Raw genomic sequence first — 16378 nt, 5'->3', positions numbered from 1 at the left:
ATGACTTCTTAAAAAGCACATTCTCATATGGGTATTGTTGAACGAATGATGTTTGAATCAACCAATCAACCCACAGAAATGTTGATTGTAGGTGGGACAGATAGAAGTTCTAAACACCTGATGGCCACTGGTTATCAAAACAGCCACCTTTTTAGTAACCAGGCTAAAACGAATGACACAATTGTCTGGGAGGAGTGTTGTTTTAAAAAGCAATTAGAGGTGTGGGTGTGGTTTTGATATATTTTCCCACGGCTTTAATATATTCTCCTGGGCATTCTGCCAAAATGGGTCAAAGATAATGAAGGGTTGAAATACCAAAACCACTCATTTTCATTCTGATCTTTATTTGCATAAAGCATTTCAATTAGCAGCTTTTGGCAGGATAATTGGGCACACGTTGTGAATTATCTTTCTTTTTCAGTTTTGCTACAGTCCCAAATTTTTTAAACAACATAAAATTTAAACTATTTTTTGAGTTGACTTTTCTTGGAAGTTTCATCAGAAGTTTCTTAGAAGTGTAAAGAGACACAGATTCAGTAGAAGTAAAAATGGAGACAATAGTTTGATTGGACTGAACCATGTTCTCCTGGGAGTGGGGGAAAGTTTTAGATTTTTCTGATTGATTACATTTCTTTACATCTGACCATAAAGTTTTAACATGATTTATTGTTTTTATTTTCATGGGTTAGTATTTAGCACTAATCTGATCAGTTTTGTCTTTGTTGAAGCTGATGGTTTTGTCTTCAGTTTGTTGGTCTTTTCCCCCCTCTTGTGTTGGAAATAGTTTATTCAGCTACTATATTAGATTTCCTCATGACTCAGATGAGTTTCATGTGTCAAAGCATGACTTAAACTTATGTCAACCTGTTTTATTAGTCCAAAATGATTACATTTGTTTAATTTTTGTGGTCTGATTTACTTCATGTCTCAATGATTGGTTTGTTCAGTTCTTTACACCACATATAAACATCCTGATACACCACATTCCCAGAGTGTTTTACTTTCATTTCCTCAGCCAAAAGTGCATTTAAAAAAAATTAAATTAAATCTTATTGGAAAGCCGTTTTTGCAAACTTTTTTGCTTTTGTCCAGAGGAGTAAAATGGTAGAGTCTGAAAATATCCCTCCAGATTTATTCAGGTCAGTCCGAAGTGCTTTAAATATTTTTTGTTGTTTTGTTCAACATCAGTAATCTTTACAAACTTCAATTCATTGCTTTTCAGTACAAGGAAACTACAGAAATCATGTAGTGAACTGCCTCCGATGCATTTCAGCTTGGACAATTGGACAATTATTGGAAATTCGTCTGCAACTGAGTACTTTTTGGAGTCAACTTGATTCAAAATGACTGCCACAGCTATTAAAGCTTAGCAAACACAAAAATTACGATAAGTCTGTCAATATTATAGATATTAATCTGAAAAGTGGTGTGATAGTAGATGATAGTGATCTCTAACACTCTGAGTGGTAACAGCTAAATGCATCAAGTGGTAGACAAAATCTTTTCAAGAACTTTCTGCTCTCAGAATTTTGCTTTCTCGTTGTGAAAGAGTAATAAAAACATCATCCATCCTGTAATCCAGGTCAAATGAACACTGACAATTAGGCAGAGATTAGTGTCTTTAAAGTATTTTTAGTATGCATCAAAGTAATCCATCGAAACTGATTTCCAATTCAGAGGGTCCAGCAATTTTTCCACAACAGTGTTGTGTTATTTGCAAACCAAAACAGGACATGTATTTATTCTGACGGGTAAATCTACGCATGTGCACAGTTTGATTTCTGCTTAAAACACCAACAATATTTGCAGTTTTTACAGAAGTTTATGCTGGTCAGATGGACCAAATGACCAGTTGGTGTCACCACTCACCTGCAAAAAAAATCTGTTTGAAAAGGAGTTTCATTGAGTCAACAGGAGGACTCTGCTCCGTTTGGATCACATTATCGACTGTCTTTCAGTAATCTTGTCTAAAACCATCAACATTATCCTGAAACTTGACAAAGACCCATTCACTCTGGGTGTGGGTGATGAAAGCCATTGTTTTGGTTCCTTTAAAGCAATAAATCTTGTTTAGTCACTACACTCAGTATCAGGACATGGTTCCAACAACTGATGAAATGACACGCCATTAAACTATTTGCTCTAGTTTCTCTCCTACAACGAGAACAAATTAGCTGTAAGAAAGTGAGTTTTTCACAGTAGAATTACATTTATTTAATTGAATCTGATTATTAGGTTGAAATTATTGGTTTAAATGAAAGCTGTAAATACTTACATTATTGTAACAGTATAGCAAAACCCTTCCAAAATAACAGCACATAATAGTGTAAGACTTTTTCTGTTTTCATTCATTAGTTTAAACTTTTAATTGCAAATTTCTTCTGGTTTTGGGTTCATTCTCATACTTTTATATGAGACTTGAAGTTCTTTTAATGGTGTGGGTGGGGAATGGCATTTGTAGCACTTTACTCTGACCTTATGGCACAAGAAATACTTGTTATAAGGAAGAAGGACAATAATACAGAGAAAGACAGGGAGGGAGGAGGGAAGTGTGCTCTGTGTGTATGTGTGTGTGTGCATCAGAGAATCAGAATGAAAGCAGCCCAGATTGACAGCTAGAGGAAAGCCAGACTTGTTTTTCTTGTTTTGGCACATCTAAAGAAGGCACGACATCCTGTTGTAAACAGACCAAACTCAATTCATGTACGAGTTAGCTGGAGGACTGGTGTGTGTGTCTTGGATTTTAACGCCCAAACGACGCTGAAAGGTACAGTGAGAAGTTCCTGATTTCACGAGTTAAAGGTGTGTGTTTTTGTGCTCAAGACAGAAGGTGGAGAACGATAAAAACACTCACAGCTGTCTGTTGTCAGTGACACTTCTCAGCTTCATGTCGAGGCAAGAATTCATCTGGTTACATCAAAATGTGTAATTATTTGTCGTTTCATTCAGGATTTATTTCTGTGCCGTTCATAAAATGTCTAAAGTTTCCAGCACAGTTCACCCTGTCATCACTATAAGGAAGGAAGACGGTTTACACTTTAAAGAGTTGGTTTCTTTTTCTTGATTTCAGAGAAATTGATGTTTGTCCTGACCATCTGCGTGTATCAGCTGATAGTGACTTTTCCTGTCCTGTTTCTGTCATTTATCTGCATGTGAGCACACAAAATAACCACAGTTCAGACGTTTGAAAAGTAGCAATATGAAGCCTTTTATTGTCTTAAATACAGAAGTTATAAAGATTTTCATAATTCTTATTATTCAGTGTCTCAATCAGTACAAGTCAACTAATTTATAACTAGAGACATTACATTTTTTGTGAAAATGCGGAGAGAACGCTGAGTGAAGATGAATGCTCAAATCTTTTGAAGAAGCTGAAACTGAGTTGTTACAGCTAAATGAAGCAGAGCACTAGCTAAAAGCTAAAAGTAGCAAATGGCTAGTTAAATGTAACAACAATAGCTAGAAGCTGAAAGTAGGAAAAGACTAGTTAACCCTCCTGAAGCCTTCAAGAGAGAGATAGAGAAACCCTTGTAACTTCAGTTCAATTTGACCCTAAGGTCATGGGAGTATTAAAAGTTAAAAGTGGCAAAAAAAAAAATATATATATGAGAAGTATTTGACCCAGATTTAAAAGAGAACCATGTTTTTGAAGGGACTGAAGATAACTCAATATGTATTTCTATGACGAAAATACTTGTAACTAAAAGTTAAATACTTTAAAAAGTATAAAGTTACAAAAAAACTAAACTCATTTCACTCATCTTCTTAATAGCTGAACGTTTTGGTGTATGAATGGCTAAAATAATGCAAAGTATGCAAAAGTAGTTAGACTGCAAAAAAGTGTGGAAAAATACAAAAATGGGAAAACAAGTGTGAACGCTGACTCAGCGTTTGCACAACAAATTCAAGGAATAATAAGTATAAGAACGCTGGCAAATCATACAAAAATTTATAGGTGAACAAGTTTTTGGAAAAAAAAAAATAGTTTTAATGTTGTGCACAAATAAAATGCTTTTATAAAAGAGGAACATAAACCACTGACTCGTCAAATTAATTCGTATTTTTTGAGTCATCTTCTTGTCTTAACTAGTTATTGGATAACAGATATAGTATTTCACCAGGTTGTTTTAACATTTCGGGACCAATTTTATTACCTGTCCCAAAATTAAAGAAGTTCTGGTCAGTTTGTAATACCAGAGCCAACGAGGAGGCCAATAAGGTTAAAGTGTTTGTTCCTAAAACAAGCATCAAAACATTCTGCTGTGGGCAAACGGCATCACTTGTGTGGAGATAACTTTTGTAGATCTGATGCACAGGTGCATCCAGTCTGTCTTGGTGTTCATTTTTTACTCTGTCTGCACCCAGACTGGAGTGATGTCAGCATCACCTTCTCAGGGGATCCCCAGAGGTGTTCGAGTGATGATGGCTTCGGGAGAACAGCCTCCTGGTGGGCTGATCATCAACACAGAGTCTGGAAAAGGTGTCTTAACAAAAACCTGCAGGCACAAAACTATATTTTTTACTAAAAACAGCATGTTTTATCAGTGTATTAATGGGGTTGTTTGTATGTGGCTTAGTGAATGGTGCCAACGAGGGTTCAAATCACAGATCTCCACAGAATGCCGACAGAGACGTTGTAAGTACTCATGTCATCTACATACATAGAAATTATTTTAAAAATTGATTAAGCAGTTGTTGGATTGCTTGTTGCAGGTGATTAGCTTTAATTTTGTTAGGATTTCTGGCTTTAAATTAAATAATATAAATGCAGATTGTTGATTTAAACGTCTAAAACGTGCAATGTTTGGCAGGAAATCTTAAACCACTGCTTTGAAGACATGGAGAAATTCATGACACGCTTGCAGCAGGCAGCCGAGGCCCAGATCGTTCTCAACCAAAGGAAAAAGAAGGAAGGCAGGAAAGACAAGAAAAAGGAGAATACAGATGGTGAGAGCTGATTTCCACTCACGTTCCATCACTGTTTGTTTTCAATAAAACTGAAAAATAAAATAAAAACGAAAACCTCTCAACCTTGTTTATGGAATAAAGCTACTGTCGTTATACCTTCAGATATGGATCCACCCTACAGTAGTGTGTCTGATGATGTCTTTTTCAGACGGTTTGATGCTTTCATTAAGGTACAGTGGTGTGAAAAAATGTTTGCCCCCCTTAACCCAAATGAACAAAAACTACTTGTGTTATCTTTGTCTAATTTGTTTGATGATCTGAAACATTTAAGTGTAACAAACATGCAAAAGAATAAGAAATCAGGAAGGAGGCAGCCACATTCACGCCACTGTATACGACCTGTTTTTAAAAAAACTTACTGCAAAGGAGCTTTTGTAGTTGAGTGATGCTAGTTTCTGCTTGGCTGCACAAAAGTTAAAATCTACACACGGAAAGCAAACAAGGAGATGGATTGCAAAAAAAAAAAATCCTTCAGAAAATTCTTTCACATATTTGTGACGTTCCTCCTTCAGCCTGGAGGCCAATTAGATCTGCTCACCTAAAAGCTGATTTGTCTTGTCTTTATTCACCGGATGTCATCAAATTTATTTTGTTGATGTTTTCATCTTAAGCCAATTCCCTACTTCCATTCCCTCCTCTGATCACACTTTACTGATTTGAGTAAATTCCTCGTGTTGACTGTTTGTCACAGTCTTTAATCCAGTTTCTGACGATGAATGAGAAACAAAGTTCCTGAAACTGTAGAAGAGTCAAACCAGGAAGATAAAGACCCACTTCATTCCTTTGTGTTGACGACACTGCTGGCATTAAACACAAAGTTATCAACACAAGGAAAAAAAAAGACCCAGCATTTCTTGAATGAATGCATATCGCCCGCTGAGAGTTAAACTAAAATCAGCTCATGATGAGAAGAGACAAACTTATAGCTGCTTTGGTCAATTTAGCTCAATATCTGAAAGACTGACTAAATTATAGCCATTTTTGAATTGCATAAAGTCAATTATGCATCTTTGCATCTTATTTGAAATCATAAATAACATCAAATAAATGAAGTTTTCAGTTTGTGTTATTAAACAGTGGTTGTTTTGGATCCATGTTTCAGATGTACCTCGTCTTTTGTCTGTAACTTTTTTTTTGCATTTTGCTTTTCAGTATCTGACCTGTTGACCACCAAAGCAGGCCCTCCTCCAGAAGAAGACTTCATAAATGTCTTTCAGAAAATAAAGTACTCCATCTGTTTGCTGGTAACACATTTTCATCCAAAGAATAATTCTGGGACTAAACACCTTTAAACAAACATTGAAATGACTGTTTTTGTGTCATCTTACATTCAGGACCGTCTCAAGTCATTCATCTCGCAGCCGAGCGCTCCAGAGCTGCTGCACCACATCTTTGTGCCTCTCGGCCTGGTGAACACTATTTTCAAAAGACTTAAACTCTCTATTTCTGTCTCCGATCCCTTCGCTAAAGCAGAATCGATCCTCTCTTTTAAAAGATTGTGAAAACCACGGGAGGGCCGACGTTAGGTGCATCTGTGGTCAGTCCGGCCATGACCAGCGGGGCTGTTTCTCTGCTCCAGGGGCACCTGAATAAAGAGGAGAAGGAGCTGTGGACATCATTAGGAACCAACTGGACTTCACCCTGGTCTGTGTGTCTCTCATTCTGCTTTTAATTATTGAAGTGATGTTCGGTCAAATAGTTATCAGTTCTCAGTAGAACACATAGTAGTCTGGGTTCATGTTATATCACTAAAAGAATGAGCAGATTATGGTTTGAACTGACAGTAACACTCCACCGCTTCGTCTTGCTCAGCTCGAGCCTGGGGAAATCCGTCCCTTTGTATTCTCCCGTGTTCCTGGACGGGTGGAAGCCTCAGGCCTACGACTCAAGCGGCCAACAGCTAGAAGATCCCATCCAGTTGCAGCACAAAGAGGAGGCAGACAGAGAAAGGAGGCAGGGGCAAAATCTACAGAAACAACCTCCACCTATAGCCGACGGCACAGATCAAATGTAAGCCCGAGGACGCTGAAGGACAGCGCTCCACAGAATATGTAAACTGAAAAATCCAAATCCTAGAAGACCGGCTAAAAAAATCCAGTCTGACAGTGATTAGGATTAGAAATAAAAACACTATTCAGAAATCCAGTCTCACTTTATCAAACCTTTATATTACTGCCTGCCGTGAAAGCAGACAATAATGTTTTTTGCCTGTGTTTGTTAGCAAAATATCTTTTAAACCACTGGATGTATTTTATTTGAAACTCTCAGAAAGTAATCATTAGATGCACATCGACAACTGATTAACTTCTGGAGTCAATTCAGTTCAAGATGGCTGCCCGCTTATCAACATTCCAACACAAATATGCCTCCAACTTAGTCATTTTTACACATATTAAGCTCAAATTTGATGTGGCAGCAGCTTAGAGTCACTCACAACACATTACCCTGAGCGTGCCATCTGATGATGTTGCATCTGATGTGGCGTGGAGCATTTTTTAAGGTTTGACCAAATAGGTTATAACTTTGTCGTTTCTCAACATGAGATGATCTAAAACACTGGCATGAAACGCAGCAGGCAGGCCATATGCATTCCTTTAAGAAATGCTAAGCCTTTGACTGTTTGAATAGATGTTTAATTTTCATTTCAGAGATGGAAACGGGCTCCCGCAGAAACTTTACCGCTGCAGTTATGCTTTTGTGGCCAGAAACAGCAGTGAGCTCTCGGTGCTGCACGGAGAAACACTAGAGGTACCATTTACAGCTTGTCCTCATGAGTGGTGGACTCACCTGTGTGTGTGTGAATCTGATCAACCTGATGAATCTTTCCTCAGGTGCTTGACTCATCAAAGCGCTGGTGGAAGTGTCGGAATCGCTTTGATCAGATAGGATTTGTTCCCTATAATATTCTGGAGCCTCTGACTGACAGCTCGACGCTTCAAACTGCTTCAAAGGTGACAATGTAGACGTACAAAGACGGCCTTTTGTTTCATACCATCTCCGTATTCATTCACTCCTGTTTATTCATGACAGAAAACAGCTGTCGAACCTCGGGCCAAGAGCCACTCGTACACTCCGCCAAGCTCAGACGAGACCAGTTCGACAGCTTCGAGCCCGGCGGCGCGACCTCAGAGCATGGTTCTGCCGTCCTCAGCCATGTCAAGAGAAGGCGGGGATCGAGGTAACATGGCCGTTTATACCATTCAGTAAAATACTGACAGGGAAATGTTTGTTTACAACAGGTAACATATTCATTGTTCATAACAAAACCCACTTTAAAAGATATGAATTTTCCCTTTAAATTGCAAGTGTTTAGTAAATACAGGAGCTAAATTAGTAGGATCTTTTTTTTCAGAGGCTCAAATATAACTAATATCAAGCACAGGGTACTGTACACAACCAGCTTAGGATGTTTTGTTTTTCTTTTTAAGCTTTGTGTTTCTGAAAGAAGGAAGTTGTCATACCTCACTGGGAAGCTATTTTTTATTTATTTTTTTTATATTTTAACTTTTTGAATACCACACTTAAAGGGATAGTTAGGTCATCTTTGAAAGGATGTTCAGTGATATTTGACAGAACATCCCTTCAAAAATGACCAGACTATTCCTTTAACCATTAAGACTTTATAGTTTATAAGATATGATCCCACGATAAACATAAATTATCCCAAAAACTAATTTGTAAACCCTAATGTACACTCCTCTGACTAAAGACAGATGCAGTAACTCGTCATACTGTATGTGCTGATGTTTTACTCCACACATTCATGATTCTTCTGTGTTTGTTCAGTCCTGGTCATGAACGACGAGCTTCTCCAGAGGTTCGCTAAAAAGAGAATCTCTGCTGATGAGCCACCGGCGTACGCCTCCGTCACCCTGAACTACGACTCCCCTCCTGCTGAGGTGACGGCGTGGCTCAACACCAACAGCTTCAGTCCACAGTGAGTGTTGGATACAGAAATGATCCCCACACGACACTGTGCTCAAGGTCCACTACTGTAAAATAACTTCATCAGTTCATTCTTTTATTTTCATTTTATCAGCTAAGTGGCTTCATGCTTTCACTTGTAAGAAGACATTATGACATTTGGGTTTTTGCAAAAGTGGAAAATGATTCTTGCTTTTAACTTTATAAACTTCTGACTTGAGCTTCTCCATTAACTTCTCTCTCTCTCTCGACATGGATATCTAGATTGCTGGTGCACTTTTAAATGTAAAACATTGCCCATGCTTAGCAGACAACAAACACTTGTTTTCTCCTTCCCGATCCGTCTGTCAGGACGATTGAGTGCCTGGGAATTTTAACTGGGGCGCAGCTGTTCTCCCTGACCGAAGCGGAGCTCTGCTCTGTGGTTACAGAAGGAGAAAAAGTTTACTCCCTGGTCCGGGATCAGAAGAACCATCTTGAGGTTTGTCCAGTGTTACTCTGGATGTACCTGTGTGTGTGTGTTTGTGTTCATGAGTGTGTGTGCATTTATGCAAAGGTTCATGTGTCCTCCGTTTGTTTGCTCAGCCTTGACTGATGCTCAGACTTGCATCATTTGCCAACTTGTTACTGACCTACATGACGGCTAACAGTGACAAGAAAAAAGAAAGGGAGTGATTTTAATTTATAATAAATTCTGTAAACATATCAGAATCTATTTTGGCTTGAATCGACAGTTCAGATCTTGGCAATGAACAATCAGTATGTTACCTGTCGTAGATAGCTTTTTAGAGGACCTCAGTTTGGAGAAATAGAGTTTAATTCTGTCAGATTAACAAGTCAGTGGGTTTGCTTTACGATGCATAAAGTTTCTTATATTTCACTTTTCCTGCATAGTGAGCTGATAAAAGCAACTTTGATAAATGTATGTAACTATGTCAGTTTAGTTTACTTAAAACAATTTTTACAATATTGTTCTGACAAATTCTTGTCTTTTTTCCCTCAGGCTGTGCACAAAGCTGCAGAAGTGGGAACAAAGATGCAAAATGCTTAGACTGACTCCAGACACGTGACATGTTATGTGGTGCAGAAATCTACAAAAACAATCTACAAAGACATCAAACCCTATTGATGTGAAGCCTACATTGATCGTTTAGTATTTTCTGACGTGTGGAACTGATTCATCAGCACAAGATTTATTAATATTCTACCTTTTGTTTTTAAGACAAACTTTAACACTTCTTATATATATATATATATATATATATATATATATATATATTTTTTTTTTTTTTTACAATACTACATCTAATTTATAGCCATTTTGGTAATAACTGAAGGATAAAAATTAAAATTGAAGTCTGATATAGCGCACAGATTCTACAAAAATATTCTTAAAACTGTTACAATTTAATGTAAAATCCATGAACAAAACATATTTTTCTTTAATGTTTGACACAGACTAACTAGTCATTGGATTTAACAGTTTATTATTATAATTATTCATTCACATCAGTCTGTTTGTGTCACTTGGTACAGCCGTATATTGTTTCAGTCCAAATACACAACAAACACGTCACACACTTCAGTCCTGAAGTTTCTTTCTGTTGGGTTCTCAAGCAGTAAAATGTGTTCAGTTATTTTTGTGTAAAACAATATTGGTCATAATAAAGTTTTTATTCTCTTTCTTTATTCTGCAACAAACATTGCAACGTGCATTTATTAAACAATTTAAAGCTTTGCAAATTTTCCGTCTGGTTACATTACAGAGCGCAACATAAACATTCAAGTCATCTTCTAACTATTTCAGAAAGGATCAAAAGAGGTGCTTTGGGAACATTTTGTTGCCTCACCAAATTTCTTTTAAACAAATATCATTTACCAGAGGTCAGATGTTCCTGTGCAAATATTCCTGACGTTTTCAGCTCGTCCCAAACTGCCTTTTTATTTACTTTCATCAGAGGTAGAAAGGTCATAATTGACTTTAATTCATTAGAATATCCTCACCACCAGAAAAAGATCACCTAAAGTATATTAGTGCATAGCTGAAGTACATGGTTGACTTATACTTTTATTGTTACATGCTTACAAATTCTTAAACAAGGGCTGTAGGAGTAAAATTAAAACTCAGAACAGCAATTAGAGAAGTGTGAACAGATGAATAAATGAGAAAATCAACAAGATGGGGTCTTTTGATGCACTTTAAAACTAACAGGACACATTTAAAATTAAAATTTATAATAAAATGTTGTCCTTTCACAGCTGAAATTATTAAAAAAGGTAGGTTTTACAGTATACTCACCAGAATTTGGTGAGATACGCTGCATGTGATGCTAAATAATCTAAATAATTTTGCTTTTATCTTTAGTTTAGCCGACACACCATCAGCTGTCACCAATAAGCCTTTACATAAACACATGTGCCATCATTATGCCCATATTTGCTTCGTCATTTAATTTTGAGCTGGTTAGAATCAACAATTACAGCAAACCTCGTACACCAAGCTAATTGTTGAAATAATTGTTTCAGCTTTTCTTTGTCATTTATTTAATTCTACATATTATACCTTTGACTTTTATCTTGAGGCTGTCATCTAGTAGTAAAAATTACTTTGGTAGTAAAAGAGCAATTAAATGTGTGTAGTTGCTAATAAAAATCTCATTTAGTTAAAACATATATACATATATTTTTATTCTGAGGTAAATAGTTGAGATGGATCACGTTGTGTTTTCCAGCCGCTGTCAGGAGAGACAGATCTTTGAGCAGCAGGAGGAGAGGCAGTAAATCTAACTCTCCACCTTCACACTTCACTGGTGCTCGCCTGGTCGCAGCAGTCCCAGTCCAGCAGGTCTTTGGCTTGAAACCACAGCTGGATCTCCCTTTGAGCCCCCTCCAGCGAGTCGCTGGCGTGGACCACGTTCCTTAAAGCGATTAACATTCATGATTACCTTGTCTCCAAGACAGAAGTCCCCGTCTCATTCGGGTTATGGTTTTAATTATGAAACTTAAATCAAACAGAACAAGATTGTGCGATATCAGGTTACCTGCTGACGTGGACGCTAAAATCTCCTCTGATGGTTCCCGCCTGGGCCTCAGTCGGGTTAGTGTGTCCCACCATCGTTCGGGATGTCTGGACCACATTGTGCCCTTCCCAAACCTGAACAAAGATGAAGCGACACGTGAAAAATAAGTAAAGCAGAACTGGGACTACAAGAAGGCAGAAAGGGAAAGCCCTCACCATGACGACTACAGGTCCTGAGGTCATGTAATGCACCAGATTGGGATAGAAAGGCTTCTGCCTCAGCTGACAATAGTGCTCAGACAGGAGGTCTTCAGACACCTTCACAACAGGTACAACTAGTTAACCAGTGAATACGCACATTACATGAGAGCTGCCAAGCACACAACATACCTGCAACATCTTCAGGCCAACCAACTTGAAACCTCGCTGCTCGAACCGCTGAATTACCTGCCCCACGAGGCGACGCTGAACTCCATCCGGCTTTACAGCAACCAGCGTCCGCTCCTTCGCACCTGGAAGACCCGCTGCGACAAGCAGAGACATCACTGCATCACTGAAACAAACCTCCAGCCTCCAGTGCAATCAGGTTTTGTTGTTTTAAATTTTGAGCTGAGGATTTCCAGAGAGTGTATAAAGTCAGAGCCACATTGGGCTACATTTGAAATGTGATTTTGCTGAAATAAAAAAGGCCTCATCAACCAGCCAGTTTCTTCTACGACGGGTTAAAATACAAAAACAATCTGCTGTGCCAAACACACAACTGGAATAGTTTACCACAACAAATACATGCTCATTTTTTTCCCACAACTTTTAACTCAAATATAAAACCTTAATAAACATGTTTTGTGTTTTATTCCATTTCATTGTTCTTTTACTCTTAATTATTGTGTTTTATATTGTATTTTATTGCTGCCTTGTTTGCCCATTATTGTAAAGAACATTGCTCAACTTGTAAATAAGTTTGACATTGACCTCAGCTGATTGTACAAGACTTTGGGCAAAGAGAAGATAACAAAGTCACAATCTTTTTAGGGGCGCCACCAGGAGGACAATGACCCCTCACTGCCCCAAATATCGGCCAGACAAGCTTTAATGCATAGTATTTATTATGAATATGAGTTTCAGAGAGGACGAGCTTCAATGAGTTGAGTAGTGACTGCTCTTCTCATTTAGTAATATATCACAACTTACATATCGCAGCATTTCTTAAATAGCTTCTAACAACAGCATGATAAAACTGCAGAAACTCTGTTAAAACTTTTGGTTCTAGAAAGTTTTCAGATAGATGCAGCACATCAAAACCAAAAGCCATAACAGAATTTCAAATGTTTTATTATATATATATTTTTAAAAAATATGCTGCAGTATGTTAGTTAGGTGTTCATTGTTTTGTTTTTTTACTTGATAATACAAACTAAGACCATAACAGTCACGTCTCCGCTCACTGAAACGTGTCCTCTCTTCTCTTAAATTTATATTCACAGTGATGCTTATAAGATCTCATGAGATATGTTAGTGCTTACAGTATGTGTTGGGGATGACTCTCAGCTGCTACCACATCTAATTTTATTTCAGTATCTGTAAAACTGGCTGAGGCTGTTTGAAATGTTCACTCGTTCACACCCTCAGTCACTACACTGGTCACTATATTTGTAGGGGATGGGGGACAGTGCTGTGCTTTCGTATTTTGAACAATATATGAATGCAGCTGAACTTCATAATTATGTACAGAGTGTTCAGTTGCATAAATAAATGCAAGCAAAATACGTTGAAATACATGTCTGAATGTGAGATGGACAGCATAGTTTATCTGGTTTTAGCTGAGAAAATGTGTTTATCCTCTGTCTCCATAACTCTGACGTAAAATGTATTTACTCATTTTTGTTACATATTTTGCTGTATTTGTCTAAATTGACAGTCACAGACTGCAGCTGTTACTATATAGCAACCTTCAGTATACTAAAAATATTAATATGTGGCACAGATATATGATAGAGCAAAATAAATCTTTACAGAACAGCTCTTTTCAGAGTTGTAGTTTGTGTGTAAAAATGATAAAAACAAGACGCACGGCACAACAGTTGAAATATGGCTTTTCATTGTGAATTACAACACATGTGACCTGTGCTGTCAAAATGAGACACAATGAGGAAGTTTTGAATATTTAATTATAATTATTTTCAAACTCTCCATCCCAAAAGCGCAGTTTGTTGAAATTTGGTGATTTATTAGTTAGGAACAGGATTTTTTTGTTTTACGTTCGATTTTTTGCTCTGGACAGATGTTATCGGGAATGCCATCTCTATATTTACACAGAGGAATGCGCAAACTTCACAATGATGCCAAACATTAAGCGAAAGGATTGCCCCCTTTGGCAACCCCCTTGGTGACGCCTCTGGACCTCAACATGCGTTTTTAATATTTTTATTTAATAATAGGGTTTAAACAACCTCCAGGTCAAATTAGAGTTTACATTTTGCACAAACTCTACAACAAAAACAAAACAAAACTAAAAAATCAGTTCAGCACTGCTGTATAAAGCAGAACAGCACGCAGGAGCTCATGAATGACTGCACGCGATCCATTAAGGCGCACGAGACTCTCCGCGGTCAGTCTGCAGGATGACAATAATGTGGTGGTTTGAACACAAAACATAGCAGCACTCTACTTTTTTAGAATTAGACCTTATATTTTTTTAATGCGGGCCTCAGCCTCTGACCCAGCAGTACTTTGCGCCCCAGTGCGTAAAAGTCTCCGACTCGGTGCCAAACGTGCCCAGTGAGCCTTTTTTAACCCGAATAAACGCGTTTCTCTCACTCTCCACTCACGTTGTCCGGCTATTTTTTTAAATTAAATGACTACACTTACTTGATTTGCTCCTGTGCCAAACAAATCTGTGTCCACATCGAAACAGTAACCCCGCCTGCAGGGTTTTGGGGGCTCCTTGACCCGCCGGGCAGAAGTGTTTAATTACTGTGTGGAGAAGCCTCTGCTGCAGCATCATGACTGAGCTTTACACAGGTTTTTCTCAGACTGAAGTACACACACACATACACACAGGAGTCATGCCCCCCCTGACCCGTCTGTCACTCACATCTGAACAGTTAACTCCAGTCATGCCAGAGCTTTCCTCTCTTTAGGACACTTACTGTTTTTGATTCATTTTGTTGTCATTTTCACGCCTGTTTTCGTTCCAGCAGCCAGGAATCTGAGAGGAGCACGGCTCAGTCAAATCCCATCTTCTTCCATCACGTTTCTTTGTTTGGAGCCACTATCTGAAAGTGGTCAGGTGACTGAATCAATCAGGGATTCTCCACTCCAGTTTTCTTCAAAGGAAACTTTAAAGAAGAAAAAAAAAACTTTTTTGAAAAAGAAGCATGAAAACTAAATTAAAGCAGGAGCCACATGGATCATTTCCACAACTCCACAGTGCTTTTTATACTTCCTTAAAGTGGGAAGACTTGCCACCAGTAGGTCATAATACTTACTGCCCATGTCTGTCTGTTAGCAAAATATCCCAGGAACCAGAGATTTGAATGAAACTCCGACATGGCCGCCACAGCCCACTGACCTTATGACAGAAGAGGCTCTTCTGTGTTGAGCCATGTCTTCTGGACACAGACTCAACTGGATAAGGGACACTCTTTTGAGGGGCCAGAATGTTCATATTTTGGACCGAGAAGACAGATGGTTTGAGAGGGGGGTAATGGAAGCCATCTATGCCAAAAGAGAGAAACCAACATTAAACAGAGGTGGAGGTCTCAGAGTTCAGCTTTCAAAAACCTACAATGGAGCTTTAGGCCTGATTCCCAGTCAGTTTCACTCCAATCAACACCTGCATTCATGTGACCAGAGGGGCCCATCAGTGAGTCAGACGAACAAGGACCCGAACGAGCCTCTATTGTTAGGAGAGTGAGAACAATTTGCATGTAATCCAGTTTACATCATATCTCAGCTTTAAAAGCTCAACTCCACACTCTCTATTTCTGAATTGAAAACAAACAAACAAAAAATATCACACAACATATTTAACATTTGCCCTTAAGAAGAAACACAGACCTGACTTAAACTACTATAAACATTAATGCTGAGATATTTGCTTTCAGGTAAATAAAAAAACATTTAGTATCTGAATGTTTCAATATGTGGTAAAAAATGACATCTTGTTTCTATTTAACTGCTTTCTTGGCTCAGAAAGAGCAGGCTGATTGACGACATGTTCAGGTATTTTAAAAAATAAAAGAAAAACAGAGAATGGCTTTGAGTTGATTTTAAGAATCAGCAACAACATCAACCAAAACAAATCAAGAAACAAACACAGGTTGTACTAAAAAAGCAGTTTATTAATTAAGCTGTTCTTTTCTGTTCATCATGGAATGATATGAAAGATCTTAAGTTTAAAGTCTATCTCCTTTGGAGATGAAAAAAGGCAAAAATGAATACAAGCAGACATTAAAAAAAAAAAAA

General features: G+C 37.9%; 3 protein-coding genes across 3 annotated transcripts in view; 1 reads left to right on the top strand and 2 right to left on the bottom strand.

Moving 5' to 3' along the window:
• Window positions 1-16378, bottom strand: part of mapk8ip3 (mitogen-activated protein kinase 8 interacting protein 3) — a gene marked incomplete in the record, with an annotated part of 1049817 nt that overhangs the window by 173188 nt on the left and 860251 nt on the right.
• eps8l1a (eps8 like 1a) lies at window positions 2631-10581 on the top strand. The gene is made up of 14 exons (XM_017428068.3): window positions 2631-2767; window positions 4366-4480; window positions 4578-4636; window positions 4812-4947; window positions 6121-6212; window positions 6303-6377; window positions 6464-6612; window positions 6781-6978; window positions 7617-7716; window positions 7800-7919; window positions 7999-8146; window positions 8755-8905; window positions 9244-9373; window positions 9896-10581. The coding sequence occupies exons 2-14, from the start codon at window positions 4375-4377 to the stop codon at window positions 9941-9943; spliced, it is 1512 nt and encodes a 503-aa protein (XP_017283557.1). The 5' UTR covers window positions 2631-2767; window positions 4366-4374; the 3' UTR covers window positions 9944-10581.
• Window positions 10255-14955, bottom strand: nme4 (NME/NM23 nucleoside diphosphate kinase 4). Its single transcript, XM_017428069.3, has 5 exons — window positions 14780-14955; window positions 12302-12435; window positions 12128-12229; window positions 11934-12046; window positions 10255-11810 (listed from the first exon to the last, which is right to left on the bottom strand). The coding sequence occupies exons 1-5, from the start codon at window positions 14913-14915 to the stop codon at window positions 11690-11692; spliced, it is 606 nt and encodes a 201-aa protein (XP_017283558.1). The 5' UTR covers window positions 14916-14955; the 3' UTR covers window positions 10255-11689.

Source organism: Kryptolebias marmoratus, linkage group LG12, assembly GCF_001649575.2.
Source record: "Kryptolebias marmoratus isolate JLee-2015 linkage group LG12, ASM164957v2, whole genome shotgun sequence".
Classification (NCBI taxonomy): domain Eukaryota; kingdom Metazoa; phylum Chordata; class Actinopteri; order Cyprinodontiformes; family Rivulidae; genus Kryptolebias; species Kryptolebias marmoratus.
Note: the sequence above shows the minus strand (reverse complement) of the source record. Positions and strands in the feature narration are given on the sequence as shown.

Excerpts from the sequence above, each read along its gene's own strand:
- eps8l1a (XM_017428068.3), top strand. The coding sequence starts at position 4,375 with ATGTCAGCATCACCTTCTCAGGGGATCCCCAGAGGTGTTCGAGTGATG. Across the intron at positions 6,378-6,463 it reads TCTTTGTGCCTCTCGGCCTG|ATTGTGAAAACCACGGGAGG; the intron begins GTGAACACTATT and ends CTCTTTTAAAAG. Across the intron at positions 6,613-6,780 it reads ACCAACTGGACTTCACCCTG|CTCGAGCCTGGGGAAATCCG; the intron begins GTCTGTGTGTCT and ends CGTCTTGCTCAG.
- nme4 (XM_017428069.3), bottom strand. The coding sequence starts at position 14,915 with ATGATGCTGCAGCAGAGGCTTCTCCACACAGTAATTAAACACTTCTGC. Across the intron at positions 12,436-14,779 it reads TTGGCACAGGAGCAAATCAA|CGGGTCTTCCAGGTGCGAAG; the intron begins GTAAGTGTAGTC and ends TGCTTGTCGCAG. Across the intron at positions 12,047-12,127 it reads CAGGACCTGTAGTCGTCATG|GTTTGGGAAGGGCACAATGT; the intron begins GTGAGGGCTTTC and ends ATCTTTGTTCAG.